Genomic DNA, 17,390 nt, shown 5'->3' on the forward strand with positions numbered 1-17,390 from the left:
TGGGCATGGATAGACCTGGAGAGAGAACCATCGAGGTCGAGGGAATAGCAAGTGTCAAGGCTCTGAGGCTGAACCAAGCTTATTGTGTTTATGAAAGGTGGCCATTGTAGTCAGAGTGTAGTAAGTGAGGATGAGGCAAGACATGCAGTTGGAGAGGTAGATCAAAAGTGGACCTGTGAGCCTTGGTAAGGAACAAAGATGTTATTCTAAGAACAAGAGAAAGCCATTGGGGAGTTTCAATCATTTAATTGATACCATTTAATCTGCTCCTTATTCTTCTCACTAATTCTCCTACATCCCAAATCACTACTGCCCATTTCTCACATCCTATGTACAAGGAACACATCACACACAAACACAGAACTGGTGAGATTGCTCTTCCACAATCAAAAGTTCACATTTCAATTTGGGGTGAATTCTCCTTGGAAATGTATCTCTGATTCTATGATGGAAGAATTTATTGATTAGGAAGTGGTTTGTCTTAAGTCAGATTTACTGGAACATATCTATTCCTTGAAAAAAAATACTGGTTGCACAGATCTAATTATATTCTAGGCAGCATCTTTGTGGCCTTTCAAAATGATAGCTCATGTAGTGTAGCCAGTTAAGTAAAGTAAATGTCTTCTGTTAGTGTATCATTTTAAAGACGTATTGATTTATACTTTCATGACTATTTTAGTTAAATACTGACAGAAGGTAAACGTTTAAGAGTTGAAAAATAAGAGGAAATTAGAGGTGATACCAAATTCTAAAAATAATAATAAATAGACTCAATAAGGCTTGGATGAGTACTAAATCACAAACTCCCTATAAAATGTGGGTGAGGATAGATGAAAATATGGTAATTATGTAAAAAGTAGTTCTTTCTGCCTACATCATGATCTAAAAGTATCAGAAAGAAGCTTTATATTTCATACAAAACATTCGTATTTCAACAAAAATGAGAAAAATATTTTTTCAACCATCACTGAGATTCAATTACTGCATTCATGAGAAAGTGAGGGGAAATCAAATCAAACCACCAATTTATGCTGGGAAGTTCTTTATTCCTGTCTGCTCACTGATCTAACCTCTAGGAAAACACCCCAAATGGAGAAAAGGAGTAGATCACCCACAGTCATGTGTCCTAAAGAAACCCAGAAAGCATATTCCCCAGAGTGTACAGCATAGACCTGGGAAGGATAGCAGGACTAGAAAGGGGTGAACTAAGGGTGAACTAAGAACGAGGAGAGAGAAATCACAGTGAGTTTTATTGTTTGTTTTACTTGTCGAAGGATGGGTGTGTTCAGAGAGGAGGCCTCTTGTGTCTCAGCATATCCCAGTGTACCAGCTCAGATGGAGAGGGAGAAGGCACTGTGTGTGCCAGACCTCGAGACACTGAGAAAGGACACCAGTGAAGACTGGTGGACAGCAGCGTAAGGAGGTCTGGCCTTGATGAGCACAGGACCGTGTTGTGTGAGGAGTACCCAGCGCCCTTCCAAGAGCTGAGCCTGGTCAAGACAGCACACACTGCAGGTCTCCAGGGGACAGCGCACCAGGCAACCCCTGCAGATCTGTTCATTTTCTTCTGTCAATTTAAACTCTAAGACACAGCATTGTTGGTATAGTGACCTGTCTAGGGAAGTGATTTTCCAGATTCAAGAACAGAAATGAGGACAAGTAGAGGACAGGAAGCAACCTCTCACCCCTGCACACCCCTCACCCGCAAGGCCCACTGAATGACTCAGACCCTCGTATTGGAAGCTGATTCTCTGTGTGCTTGAAGGTGTGTCATTTAATGTTCAGGAACAAAATTTCTCTTCCATTAAAATAAGAATAACTCTATCTACTTTATCTTACCACACAAAATGAATACAATTAGGTTGAGAAAAATAATTCCACTGAGAGCATTTTTGATTCTTGGAAAGAAGGATGTTATTATCCAGGTATATGTTAGAAAGTATTTAAGGATTTATCTGTATTACCCCCTGCTTCCCCACTCCTTGCCGTATTATTTATTTCTGACTAATCAGTTGTACATATTCTTTTTAGACATTTTCTTTATCTTTAAGCATAATTTCAAAGCCAATATCTTTTAACACATTTTTCCTAAAGTAAATCACTTTTTTCTTGCTGAAAAACTTTTAAAGGTTCTCCATTCCCTACCAAATGGCAATAATGTGATGATTAAGAACCAGAATTTGCATACTGGCTCCATTCTTAAAGCTGTGTGATCTTCAGCAAGTTACTTAACCTCTCTGTGCTTCCATTCCTCATCTTTAGTGGCACAGTAGTGCCAATCTCATATTGTTGCTACGAGGATTAACTGAGTTAATACATGAAAAGTGCTTAGAAATGAACCTGATACAAAATGAGTACTCAATACCACTGATTAATCTCCAATCACCTCCACCCTCTATTCCAGAGATACTAGAGCCTATGTGGCTTCACCCAGCCTGCCTTAGGAGCCCTCTCTCGCATTACACTTCCTCATGGACAATACTCACCAGCAAAACTTACTGATAATGCACTTCTCCTTCAAACTGTTTCAGAAAAACATATAACACTAATTTACAAAATAATAATTTTAAACAATTTTATAGTAAACATTCGCATTATTGAACACAATGCAAAACAGTATGTATTTTTAAGATAAAATGAGACAAAAGAAATTCACTTGCAGTTGGCAATTTTCATCTACATCTCTCGATACACTTATGTTCCTTGTTCTCCAGTTACCGTTATGAAGCAAAAGTTTTTGAAGTATCCTTTCTAGCATCCATAACTTTCTCCTCATAGATTCCTCTTCCAAAAATGCCTTTTCCCATGTAATTTTATGAAAATGGTTGTTATCCTACTCAAATGCTTCCTTAACCAAGTACCGTTCCTGGGCTTCCCCAGCCACAATTGAGCCAAATCCCCATAATGCTATTTTTTTATCTCACGTCCCCTCTTTGCTTCAACTTTATGTTTCAGAAGCACAAGTCATATCTTCTCCACTAGATAACAGGCTCCTTGGGCCATACAAGGTGATGCTGTACCTCACATGTTCCTCCAGCCAAGCATGCTTCATGCCAGTACCATGCACACAATGACTTGGGACATACTCCCCCAGTGATTCTAATTCCATGTGGAAGCATATACCTATCAGCTAAGAAATACTTACCAGTATAAAATCTCTTATTTTGAAGATAAATTTCCCATTCTTACTTTAATGCCTTAGAACAGTAACCAGAAGAACCTTGCCCGTACTTTAATGTTAAAAAGATGCAAAAATGAGGGCTGCCCTCTGACCTGATTTTTCCGGTAGTCCTGCTGAGAATGTCTCAGTACACGGTAGCAGAGCCGCAGCATATACTTGTAGGGTGCATATCTTTGGTCCCCCAGATCTTCAAGTCTCAACATTGAGCCTTCTCCTGCTTTCTCCTTGAAGGGTGCTTTAAGAATCCCAAATACCTACGAGGAATAAAGGTAACCACTTATTCTGATGAATGAAGGTATAGATTTTGCAATGTTTAATTTTTTTTACAATAAGGACAATGACTCAAAAACACTTTTGTATTATTTAATTAAAATTAACATAAAAAGAGGGTGTGGGAATTTTGGATGCAGGATCAATACATAAAGGAACAGGGAAGCACTGCCAAAATATTTCACTAAGTTGAATGATCAAAAATATTTAAATAAAACATTTCATTTCATTTAGAAGTGATATTTTATTAAAATAAGGAACCCGAAGATGCTAGATTGTACCATGTTATATGAACATACGCAGAAAAATTAAATATAGTTTGATTTTTATAGGCTCTATAGTTTCTTTATTATTTTCTGTAATTTTTTGAAATCAAAACGATAAAAAGAAAATATTTATGCTTAATCTGAAACCGACTTCAGAAAATTGCTCTTAAACATTGCTTCTGAAATTCTTCATTAAAGAGTTTATTTAACTCCTCTTGGTACATAAAGATGTGGCCAAATCAATCAAGTATCAGCATTCAAACATGACAAGCAAGAAGTTACATGTGCAGCTGGTGATCCCCAGGAAGTCAGATTCTTTGAGTAAGAAGGTTAGCAGTTGGGAAATATTTTACAAACATTGAGAAATTGAACTTCTAGGCAGCAAGACAGCAGGTAGGATCACCTGGAGAGGAGCTGGAAGGATGAATAAATTGTCTATTAAGGAGTACTTAGGCAAGGCCATGAGAATTAATACAGCAAAGGGAAATGGAAGGGAATTATCCCTTGGAGATTATACAAATTCAATTTTCTTTAATAATGCCATATTCATTAACTCTTTAGTTTTACATATAATACTTAACATATTTTTGTTTTATGTTGGTTTAAATAATAAATCATTCAAGGTCCTAAAAGTCCTTGAAATCAAGTATTCTATACAAAAGAACTGCTAATGTCAGAAAAGACTTTATCCAATTAGATTGGCAACTTTATTTGATTTGGTAAAAAGCTTGATTTTATATTCTCGGTCAGCCATAAAATAATACTTGACAATGTCTACTTCTTTCCTTTCCTAACTCCACAAGAATACATGCATCAGTAACATGATTTTGATTTCTTCAGTATCTTCCTTGAGTCCACACCTAATACAGAAGCCTGTTACTTTAAGTGGCAGTTAACAGAGCAAAAGAAAACATAAAGGTAGTAATGTCCATATGTGCATGTTATAAGGAAGGGCAATAGTTTATTGGAGTGTTATGAACAATTTCAGGGTAACATGATATAGTAACAGCTCTAGACTTTTGGGGGTAGGGGGAACAGAATATAGTATAGAGAGCATTTGTGAGCTAATGATTAAACTGCACTTTTAATACTTTTCCAGGGAAAAGAAGTATAAGAAGTAGAGAGCAGATGGAGATAGCAGCTTCCTAGTTCACCTAAAAATTCTACCTAGAAATTTTTCCAGCACAGTTTTTGGAGGTATTCTGACCATGTAGTTTTTTTTTAAAGTCTGTAGCAAGCAGTCTCTAAGAAGGCCCCCAGGTAACTCCACTTCTGATATTCGTGCCATTGCATAATCATCTCTTAAGTGTGGGCTCGGTTTATTAATTCACTTGTAACTAACAACACAGCAGAACTGATGAGATGTCACTTCTAAGATTAGGTTATAAAATGAATGTGGCTTCCCTCTTGGGGGCTCTCTTTTGCTCTCTCTTGGATCTTTTGCTTTCAGGGAAAGCCAGCTGCCATACGCTGAGGCAGCCTTCTAGAGAGGCCCATAAGAGTGAGCTTAGAAGCAGATTCTCCCCAGTGGAGCCCTGAACTGGCTGCAACTTCCCCCCACCCAGCCAATACCTTAACAGCAGCCTCTTGTGAAAGACCTAGCTTAAGAATCACCCCCTAAGCCATTCCTAGACTCCTGACCTGCAGAAACAGATAATCAGTAATAATATAATAAGATAATAAGCAATTTGTTACATAGCAGTAGAAAACTAATTACAGGGACTTCCATGATTCTATAACTCAAAATATAAACTATGCAAATATAATATGTGAAAAATTTCACCTGTGCCAATATATTTTGCTCCCTCATTAATTTCTGGCGCTCCCGGTTTGGCTTGGTAATAACCACATCCAGAACTTCTTGACCATTATTAGGCACATCAGCCACAAAGAAGATAAGATCTTCCAACAGTTTGGTTACAAATCTGTCATAGAATGAAAGATAAATTTTACTCCATAGTGCACTTAATCGTGAAAAACATTTTTTAATAAGCACTAAAAATATAAATACTGTAAAACTGAAAGAATTTTTAATGAACATTATTTGGTCAGCAAAAGATAATGTTGAAAGCAGTTAATATTGATCTAAAACTTTTAAAAGACTATCCCTTCCATAGTTCCCCCAGACCCTCCCCTGCCCCCAGTCCTAATCAGGCATTTGCAAAGGCTATTATAAAAGAAAGCCACATGAGCCCCAATAGTATGTAAGCTGGTAGGAAACAGATGCTTTTTCATGATTGATGAGCAAAAGGGAATATTTTGGCTTAAGGTGGAACAGCTGTACTTCTAAATTCCTGAATTCAAATCTTTTCATTTTTTTTAATATTGCTCAAGCTGCATTTCCTGATTCTCACCAAATTTCAGTTTCTTCAAGTACAGAATAGGAAAAGTTTAAATGCCCTATGAATAGAGACTGAATAAGCAATGAGATGTACTACATTGTTTTGAACATATTAACTGATCTATAAAAATCATTGTACTCTAAAAAGGTATAACAATGTTCACTTTTAACTCTACGTTTTACTCCTTATAATTATTACTTGAACTCTCAATGGTATTTAATTTGTGAAGTGTCTATAAAACCCTTCCTCCCCAGCCAAGATAGCAAAGTGAGATGTTTTAGGACTCTGTCTCCTCACAGAAGCTCTGAACGACCATCAAGAACAGGCAGAAATATATTTCTCAAAGCTCCATCTTTCTAGAGGGCTGCAGGACAGGGAGAGGATCAAGTCAAGAAAAAGACTACTTAGCAGCTGTAGGATCCCCTGGAGCCCTGACTGGCCCTTCCCCACCAGTCCACCCGCTCAGCACGGCGCTGGCCTGTGTTCCCTGTTCTGGTTCCAGACAAGCAGAGTAAGCCTCACCGACAGGTATGTGTGGCCCAATCTATCTGGTGGTGACCCAAGGGAACCACCACAAGAAAAGCTCTGTCATCACACCAGCTGGATAGAAGCCTAAGGAACAGACACCTCAGCGTCTAAATTCCAGTGATAATACATTAAAATATCAAAATATCTGAGTTTTAACAAAAGATTATGAAAGACAAAGAATAGGTAGCATGGCTCAGGCAAAGGAGATTAAAGCATAAGAAACCACCAATGAGAAGGACGAGACCTGGGACATACTGCATGAAAACTTCTTTAAAAGTTGTCTTCGATATGCTTAAAGAGTTAAAGGAAAAATGGAAAAAGAACTGAAGAAATCAGGAAAATGGGAGATGAACATAAACAGAGTATCAACAGAGAGATGGAAATTATGGAAAGGAACCAAACAAACTAAAGAGCATGGTAACAAAGATTTAAAATTTCCTTGAGGAAGAAAGAACATGAAGACAAGACAACGGCAATCTTCCATTCTGAAGAGAAACAGATAGATGAATTTACATATAGATGGATAGATAGTTAGAATGATAAGGGGCATGCAGCAAAATGTTAAAACTGGTGAATCAGGGTATCCAGGGAAGGAGATTGGACTATGTTGGAGTTCTCTGTATGAGGTTTATATTATTTTTGTAACTATCCTGGACACTTGAAAGTATTTCAAAATAAAAAGTTAAAAAAATATGCCAGGGGAAAAACCTTCCTCCTTTAGCTCTCTCCCCCTTTCTCTACCTGCTCTTCATCATTTCTATTTGTGTTGGTGGAATGTGGGAGGTGGACAGAAGTTCAAGAATGGTAAGATAATTAGAAATCTGTGTTACAAGGGCTATGGGATTTTGTTTAAAATTATTATTATTATTGGATAAAGTACAGCTTATTAATTATTCAATAAGCCTAATTTTTTAACCAGACAAAAGTTGTTCAATGAGCATTTCAATTAGTTTTATCTATATACTCTTTTTAGCATAAATCATGCACTGTTATTAGCTCTATGTTAGCAAATATGATCCCAGCAATAAGAAAATTAGAATTTATGAGGTCCAACTATTCCAGTAAAGGATAGGAATGTATTCAGTTAGGAAATATCTCAATCCTAGCTCAGGATTTACTTCCTGAAAGAGAACGTATTTTCATGGAGCCAAGTGGACACACCCATAATCCTGAATTCAGCCACCCACAGAAATTTCTGCATACTTCCCAGGATCATAAACACCACTCCAAATTCCACGGATTCTGTCTTCTTGGTGTGACTATTTTAACTTTTAACCCTATCTGTTTCTTTTGAAAAAACGTGTCTAATTCATTCCCATACTTGGGTTCACTGAAGTGATTTATGGTCATAAAAATGTGGTATGATTTTTTGAAATTGTGACTTAACTTCCAAATCACTTCAGCAAACTGAAATCAAATTGAAGCTCATTTGCTATCTACTCAATCTACAAAACTAGTTTGAATATAAATATCTACATTTAAAAAAAAAAACCAACTTAGCAATATTCCTTTTCCCCTGCTGTTTCAAGTTCACTGTATTCAGGTGTTAGATATCTAAGAAGGCACAATTTTGAGAGCAACTACAGATCAGTTTGCTTTAGAGTCTTCCAAATAGCCTGAAAATTGTTGATGGTTAATTGGAATGATGATGACAAAAATTAAATGTCTCGATTGTGGATCACTAGACAGTAACCCTTACTTGCACAGTTCACCTCCTCTGAAGATGAGGCAATGGAAGCAAAAAGCATCACCATTCTCTTTTACCTCTGAAACTGCTGAAATTTTCTTTTTTGCCCTTTCACCTCAAGCATCCCATCTGTATCAAACTGAACTAGATTTTTTTCAGTTTAGACCAAACTCCAATCCTATACTTACAGATGGTTAGGTTCTGTAACTCATATAATCTTATTAATTTGCTTTAAAATATTTTTTCATGACTTTCCAACAGGTAATTCTGTGAATTTGAACTTGAACACCTCCCACTCCCTGCTTCGAATGCAGTAATGACAGATATCATATATTTTTAAAAACAAAAATAAAACATAATGAAGAGTTTTGTGGATCAGGAATAATGAGGAAAAATAAGATGAGCAGGAATGATGTTCAACTCTTGCAACTTAACAGGGACTGCAAGCACATGGTGAGGACTGGGCTAAAGATATGAAGGCAGCGACCAAGCTAGGTCTCCTCCACCTCTAAAAAGAACCTTAAAAAAAATAAGTGGCTCCCATTAGGGCTTTGTCTCTGCAATGGCGGGAGTAATCAGAGAAAGCAACATAGGACTTCGCGGCCAACCACAGTCTCAATGACTAAAGCTTCAATTCCTATAGGGCAGGCACCTCAGCCCTCAGTGTCAGCATGGCTCTGGGCTGGCTGAGGGGGGCCAAGTGAAGATAACTACAAAACCAATAGAGAGGATGAGTGAATGTACAGAGACGAAAAGAAGAAAGTTTCCACTCAGAAAGGCCCTGCATTTTAAACACCCAAGGAAAACCGACATTAAGGGGAAAAGCCATCATACTCAATCACAAGGAAGCTAATTTTTACCAACAAAATGAAAGCAACAGGACAATTTCAAAACAACTTTTAAAAGAGTATATTTTCAGTCATCAAAGAAATTTTTAAAAGCACTTATATTCAAAAAAGACATTTTTATAAAAAAAAAATAGGCAGATTTGAATGAGGAAGACATGAAAAAGAACCAAAAGAAATATGAGAAATAAAAACTATAATCATTATATATGTAGAACGGAATGATCAAAAATTACGAATGTTTGTGTTTGTTTTTTCGGTATTTTAAAAGAAATAAAAAAAATTTTTTTTAAACTATAATCATTTAAATAAAAATCTTATTAGTGAAGATAAACCATTCCACATACATTTTAAGAAAAATTAGTGATTTAATAGACAGTATTAAAAAATTGATCCAGAAAGCACACAGAAATTTAAAAGGCAAATTATAAAAAAGGAAGGAAGTCAAGAGATAAAGAGGATTAAGTGAAGCCAACATATATCTAATGGGACTTCCAAAAAAGGGAAGAAAGAGAAAATATAAAGAAATAATATATAAAGAGAAAATGGCTGAAAATTTTACCAGAATCAGAGAGACCTGAGTATTTAGATTAAAAGTATGCCCTAAGTGGCAAGTAGGAAAACAAAAATAAAAATTCTTCCAATTAAATGATAGTGAAATTTCAGGACATAAAATACAAAGAAAAGCTACCTACAAAAGTTACCAAAGGAAAAAAAAAAGAAGAAGAAATAATAGCAGGAAGTAAAGAAAAATTATCAATAAAAACTAACAATTCTATTGATAGCAGACTTCTTAACAGCAACAGCAGAAGCAGAAAATAACTAAATTATAATTTTAAAATACTAAAGGGATACAGAGCGTCAATTTATCTTTCCATACATGCTCAAGGTGAGGACAAAATAAAGACATTTTCATATATGTAAAACTAAGAGGATTTATGGCCCATATATCCTCACTGAATGGAATAAAGAATGAATTCCAACAAGAAGTAAAGTGAACACAGACAGAAGTGGGATACAAGAAACAAAGATAAGGAAACAAAGAGGTAAAATATACTAGGATCTAATTAATCATTGGAAAATAATATTAGAAACCTTTTCAATGAAAAAGGTGATGTTATAATTTATATATTTATCATTTGCACATGTCAAATAACATAAAATAAAATTTTTAAAAGGAAAAGAATAAACACAATAGTTCTAGACAACTATTACAAAAAAGATGAGGGAGAGAAAATCAGTACATAATTAAAGCATGATAAAATATGTATCTCCCATGAGTGGATGAAATATTTAATAACTCAAGTTTTGTAAGAAAGAATATACAGTTAAAATGTTAAAGAACTTAGGGATAATAGCTTAAGGATAGAAATATGACCCAATAGCTTCTAACCCAATAGAGCAAAAGGGAAACTACAAGATCTTTCAATCTAACGAAAAGCAAGAAAGGAATGGAGGGAAAATTTTCTTTTAAGACTACACTAAAGAAAAAATAAATAAGAAAAGAACAAATCCAAATATATTATTTATCAATTGCAAATTAATACAACTTGCCAATTAAAGAAAGACTATTATTAGGTCTTAAAAATCCAACTCTCTGGCACTCACAAGAGACATACCTAAAACAAAAGGATCAGGAAATTTAAAATAAAAGGATAGTAAGAGAGGCATCAGGCAAATCCTAAACAAAAGACAGCTGATATAAGGATAGTAACATGGTGAGACAAAAAAAATTTAAGTGGAAAATGATGTTGTTTTAGGAAGACATTAGCTCTGAATCAGAAGGATAACTTTTTGGTGATCACATGTTGGATGATCCTGAGCTCCTACTATGGGGAATTGGAACCAACCCTGAAGACTGTAAATTGCATGAAGACATGGCAGGGTCTGTGATGTTCACCACTGCATTATTCCTACATATAAACATACTGCATGCAATAAATAGGCATTACTCCTACATATAAACATACTGCATGGCCCAGTGCTAGACATATACCAGGAGTTCAATACATTGATGATGCATTCATTATATCTCTGAACTATAGATGCTGCAGATGAGCCCCCATATCTTTTTCTGTAACCCTAGAGATAAAACATAGTGCAAAAATTCTGATTTAAAATTGCATGGGCCACTCCCTCAAGGTCTGACTAGCGTTAAGACTTTCACTTCCCACCCCGACCCCAAGCCATACTTCCAATTCTGTAAGTGCAGCTATGCACAATAAGATCAGAAAATCTGTACCCTCCTCCTAAAAAAAGTCTAAGGTTAAGAGCTTTGGAACATAACACAGAACCTGTGCCTCCAGGGTCCATTCCTGGGGTGAGTAAATGGGAAAGTACAAGAGAGAGGATTCAAAGAATAAGGCATCTTGAGACAAAGATCTGCAATATTTTAATACTTTCCCTTCCAACTTGAATCATTTTTCCTGGTTCTTAGTAAAAGAATGTCTAATAATAACTCCATTCCCCAGTGAGAAAAAGTCAAGAGTTGTGAAATGTTTTCACAAAGAATTTTTTACTGAATTCTAAAACTGAAAAAAAGAATGTAAATGCATTCAACACCACCAGTCAGTTCTACTACACTGACAGGTAGCTTCAGATAAATTTTGATGGGAGTTGGCTTATTTGAAAATAGTAAATTAAGATCAATAATTGCAACTTCATATTTTAAAGGAAAAGCCATTTCTTTGCTATAATGTTTATTGCTGTTTTCGCTGCATGGGCCAGGAATCAAACATGGGTCTCCCGCATGGCAGGTGAGCATTCTAGCACTGAACCACCATGTACTCTCTGCTGTAATGCTTTTCACTCTAAAACAGTGGGGAGGCACGCTGGGGAAATAAAAATGCATGCTCCCCGGTAAGCCCTGGCAGACCATGTCCCTAAGCATCATCTCTCATGGATAAGATTCTGTCTAGCAGTAACTAAAAAGTGTCTTGTACAGGAACGCAGCTAGCACTACTGAAGCATTCATAAAATGAATCTTTGATTTTTCTTCAAAAATATCTTAATGTTTAGTAAGAAAAACTTTTTAAGCAAGACAATAAATTTCCATATATACGTGAGAGTGACAGAGACCAAGAAATGTATTCATTAAAAGGAAGACTTAACCGATAAATAATAGACAAATAAAAAATGCTATTTAAGATCAGATTTTATTTTCTGTCGTAATTTAGCTCTGATATTCAAATGTCTGCAATCCAGAAGAAGGGGCCAGGGGTTTCGCTTCTGGCCTTTATTCATCTCCCCTCAACAGGGTGAAAAGAACAACTGGAAATGCAATGTTGCTTTCAAATGCGGGTTTGTAATGGAGGAGACATCAGAGAGGAAGCTGAGAAATAACTATTCCAATTATTCACATATTTATGATGTTTTTTAATTATGGGGTAAGAGGAAGTAAGTTGGATTATTTGTTCATTGGTATTGTAACCAAAAGTTCATAATATACATATGTGAAAGAATACTTATAAAATGAGCCCCCATGAAACCACACCCAGGGCAGAAAACAGCAAACCCCTCACCACTCACAACTCCTCTCTCTTCTTGTAGGGTAACCACCATTTCTTAACAGCTTTATGACTCTTACTTCCTTGCATTTCTTTATAGTTCTGCCCATTGCTTAAGTGCTCCAAAGAAACAGAGTTTACTTTATTTGTTTTTGTACTTCGCAAATAGAATTACAGTGAATGTATTTACTGTGTGTAGTTTTTGCTCAATCTAAAATTTACAGATACAACCATGCTGTTAAACAAAGATGTAAATTATTTTATTCATCAATTCAACTGGGGTGGACATTTGAGTGATTTCAAATTTGGGGTTATTTTAGAACAACACTGATTATCCTTGAACAAATGTCCTGGTGAGCACGTGTAGGAGCTTTTTGTGGAAAGACCTTAGAGAATGTTCGCCCAGAAGTGACATTGGTGAATCATGGAGTATTTGCTTCTTTAACTTTGCTAGTTACTGTCTGTGTTAGTTAGATTCAGTTGTCAACTTGGCCAGGTGAGCATACCTAATCTTGTTGCTGCGGACATAAGCCGACGGTACGTGAACCTCATCTGTTGCCAATTACATCTGCAGTAGGCTAGGAGGCGTGTCTGCTGCAATGAGTGATGTTTGACTTAATTGGCTGGTGCTTAAATGAGAGAACGCAATGTAGCACAGCCTAAGCAGCTTGGCATTCCTCATCTCAGCACTCGCAGCTCAGCCCAGGCCTTTGGAGATGCAGAAAGAAGTCACCCCGGGGAAAGTTGTTGGAACCCAGGGGCCTGGAGAAAAGACCAGCAGAGACCATCCTGTGCCTTCCACATAAGAAAGAACCTCAGTGGAAAGTTAGCTGCCTTTCCTCTGAAGAACCAACAAAATAAATCCCCTTTTATTAAAAGCCAATCTGTTTCTGGTGTGTTGCATTCGGGCAGCTAGCAAACTAGAACACTGCCAAACTATTTTCAAATTGCTAATATCAATTTTCATCCTATCAGCTATGTATGAGAGTTTCAATACTCAAAGGTATCAGCAGGTCATGAAGTAGGGGAAATAAAGAGAATGCTTGAGTTTGGGTATACTGAAAAGTATAGGACTTTTAAAACTAAACGTGATTGTATCCCCCTTTAACTAACTGTGTGACCTTATCCAGTCTGCTTAACCTCTCAATTTTTCTTTTTGTAAAATGAGAATATCTACCTCTGGTTATTTCAAGGATTGGATAAAATATATTTACAGTATCTAGCATAGTATCTGATACAATGTAAAGAGGCAAAAATTGCTAGCTAGCAACATCATTCTTTCTCTCATTTATTTCCAGAAACAGAGTTTAAGAATCAAGAATCCAGTTTCTCTAAAGAAGTAAAAAGGATGGAGAGCTATACTTTGCAGATTTTTTCTGCAATCGTATATTTGTTTTGTGATATCTGAGCTGAGAAATATGTCTTGAAGAAATAAGAATAGAAAAATATAAAACTTCTTTTAGGACCTTTAGAACTCTAAACTTTAAATCAAGATTCTTTGTTTAAACTTAGCTTACCAGGCAGCAAAAGATACTGAAATTCTCTTATGAAGCATTCAAAATGACAGATCACAGAATATCTAAAACAACTATATCCAAGTCAAGGTAAAATGTAAAAAGTAAATATTCCACCAGATTTTAATTTCTTCATTTTTATTCACTCACCATGTTCAAGAGGAATTGAGTTCCTACCTCATGCAGAAATAGAATGCCTGAATATTCCCTTAGAGTTATTCATTCATTTGAGGTTTATTTCAACAACTGACAGTTGAATGTTACTGACTTAGGAGCCCTTTTTAAAAGTTACTAACCTTCTTTCATTCTGAGTTATTGTGCCATTTTCCAGTTTTTTAACCGTGGTTGCCAGAACTTTGTTTGCATCATTGGCAAAATCTAAGTCTCGGACCTCAGACAGTGGGACAGACACAATGGCAAAAGCTTCTTTGTCTTCTTTTGTTTGGCAAGTTCCAATCTGCAATGTGTTTTTTCCATTAAGATTAGTCCTTTTTAATAACTATGCAGTATTCTTTGAGAAATAACACTTCTTAATACTGTTTAAGAAGTACAAGACAGGAATAGATAATCCCAACACATTTCCATGTACATCATCTTATGAAAGGCTATAGGTTTTCCATGCCCATTCCCAGCCCTGTTTCCCTTTCACTCCTGCCCTGTGCTTCAGTTTCAACAGAGCGGAAAAGATGCACTCCTGGCAGCTTCTCCCCACTCATGCTTGCTGGACCCACTCTTTTTGGCAGCTGTGTTGCATTCTCCTGAATCAGAGTCCTGCTGCAGCCAAGCCATTTAGTTCAGCTACCTAAGCAACTGGCAGAAATGAATGTTTGATGAATTTAATTTCAATAATTCTAATATTGGTGCCTATGAATTTTAATGAACATTTCAGTCACCCCCTAATTCTATTCACACAGGACTTTGCTGAAAATTAAATCATCGTTAGAAACATTTACCTTCAACATAACAGGCCTCTCTTCATCTGTGTCTATGGGGATGCTGGTACTGGTTACCCATGTGTTGGTACATAAATGTCTTAACCGAACATATGAGTTCCTAAAAGCAAAATAATATAAAAACAGATTATAAAAAATTACCATAATTAACAGTTTTACACATAAAATGAATATAAATATATATTAGACTTGTAAATGACTCAAGTATAAAAAATCAATCTGGCTTAAGGATCATTTCAAAGTAAGCAGTATCTCACAGTGTGGTCCCTGGACAAGCAACATCAGCATCACCTGTGAACTTAGAAGCACAAATTCTCAGGCCTCATCACAGCCTACTGAAACTCTGGGGTAGGACCTGGAAACGTGTTTCAGGTTCTGATGCACTTTGAAATGAGAATACTGGTCAAGTAATAAACTCAGTTAAAAACAATGGCCTGTTAGTAGTCCGTTTTTGCACTGTAATCATCTTCATGTAAAAATATATATGTGGGGTGGGCCACGGTGACTCAGCGGCAGAGTTCTTGCCTGCCGAGCCGGAGACCGGGGTTGGATTCCCAGACCCTGCCCATGCAAAAAAAAAAGTATATATATATATATACATGTGTGTGTGTGTGTGTGTGTGTGAGAATTGAGAGAAAGTGCCTGAGAAAGGACAGCAAGAACTCCATTTAATCAAATATTATCATTTTTAGATAACTGTTTATCATTCAATACTTTAACAAATATGTGTAAAGTGCCTATTAAAAGAAAAGCACTGTGTTAAGTACACTGTTTTTGAGGAGCTTACATATTCAGCAGAAAAGATAAGATATAAATAAACCACACAATGTAATGCAGAAAACACTAAGGCCAATAACAACAATAAAATTCAAGGGCCTCAGGGAAAGACAGAGATCATTCAACGCCACGGTTCCACTTGCTCATAAAATTAGACAGAAATAGAGACTGAATTGCAAAATCTGAAATCGTAAAACATCCAATCCTTGTTCAAATAATCAGAAATTTTGAAATACCGTGACTTTTAACACATTTTCTGCATTGAATTACAGAGGAGATGTCATATGTGCTCATTTGTCTTCCCCATTATATTTTGAGCATCTGGAAAGAGGGGCCATTGCTTTTCAGCTTGGAGGCCTCTTTCTCTATTGTTACGACTGCAATGGTTTGCTTATTGAATGTATCTAGAAGGCTGGGTTCCAAATTAAAGAAATAACTTACAATTTGGAAGAATTTTGGAAATGAATATTTAGGCATAGCCACAGAAATCTGTTGTCATTAAGACCTGCATATAATCTGACTATATAAAATATGAAGGCATTGTAGCATAGTGATTAAGAGTATAGACTTTGAATCTACACACTCTAGGATCACATTCCATCTCATGAGCCTGACATTGGCCAATTAACTTAATCACTCTAAGGCAATACTTCCCAAACTTGGCTGCACATTAGAGTCACCTGGGAAGCTTTTCAAATCCCAATGCCCAGGTTGCACCATATACCAATTAAATTTGAGTGTCTGAGAGTGGAGTCAGGCATCAGCACTTTTTAAAGATGACCAGATGTTCCAATATACAACAAAGGGTGCTAACCACTGCTCTAAGTGCTTCATACCCAAGGTCTAGACCAGCAGCATCAGCATTAAACCGAGTGGTTGTTAGAAATGCAGAATCTCAGGCCCCACTTTAGACCAAATGAAAGTGAATCTACAGTGTAACGGATCCACCCAGATGACCCATATACACATGAGAATCTGAGAAGCACAGAGCTATGGACTCTGTCGCTGGAATTACCTGGGTAACTCTTATTGAAAAAAAAAAAAAAAGTAAAGACTGCATTCCATCCCTGAGATTGATTTCCCTGGTCTCAGCACAAGCAGGGCATAAAGAGTTTTCAAAACTTCCCAGATGATTCTAATTTTCAACCAATCTGAAAAACGATGTGCTAAGGCTCTATTTCCTTACCTGCAAAATAGGTTGTTGTCAACATGAGAAAATGTTTATAAAAATTTGACATTGGGCTTAGCACATAGAAAATGCTCAAGAATTATAGTGTAATAGTTATTTTTAATAATTAATAATCAGCTTTAATAAATTAATGACAAATTAATCCATGTTAACATAAAATTCCATACACTACTAAGAAGTGTATCAACAGTTCTGAAAGCAGTAGCTTAACACCTCCAAGTTGAGCTCGTCTCAGGGGCCTTGGCATGGGCGTAGGCATTTTATAATGAGATTCTATCACCATTTCCCTAAGCATACTCTCCTGGTTAAAGTTCAAAAAGGACTCCAATTTT

The 17,390-nt window shown here is 36.3% G+C and overlaps 1 protein-coding gene across 5 annotated transcripts in view; it reads right to left on the reverse strand.

Annotated features, from left to right (window-relative positions):
* ITPR2 (inositol 1,4,5-trisphosphate receptor type 2) overlaps positions 1–17,390 on the reverse strand; it is a 521,104-nt gene that overhangs the window by 339,106 nt on the left and 164,608 nt on the right. For all 5 annotated transcript variants that reach the window (XM_077170358.1, XM_077170362.1, XM_077170360.1 and 2 more), the window contains 4 exons: positions 15,093–15,192; positions 14,436–14,596; positions 5,501–5,642; positions 3,274–3,435 (listed from right to left, as the gene is read on the reverse strand). In XM_077170358.1, coding sequence (XP_077026473.1) covers positions 3,274–3,435; positions 5,501–5,642; positions 14,436–14,596; positions 15,093–15,192 — 565 coding nt within the window. The remainder of the gene's footprint in view (positions 1–3,273; positions 3,436–5,500; positions 5,643–14,435; positions 14,597–15,092; positions 15,193–17,390) is intronic.

Source organism: Tamandua tetradactyla, chromosome 7 (genome assembly GCF_023851605.1).
Source record: "Tamandua tetradactyla isolate mTamTet1 chromosome 7, mTamTet1.pri, whole genome shotgun sequence".
NCBI lineage: Eukaryota > Metazoa > Chordata > Mammalia > Pilosa > Myrmecophagidae > Tamandua > Tamandua tetradactyla.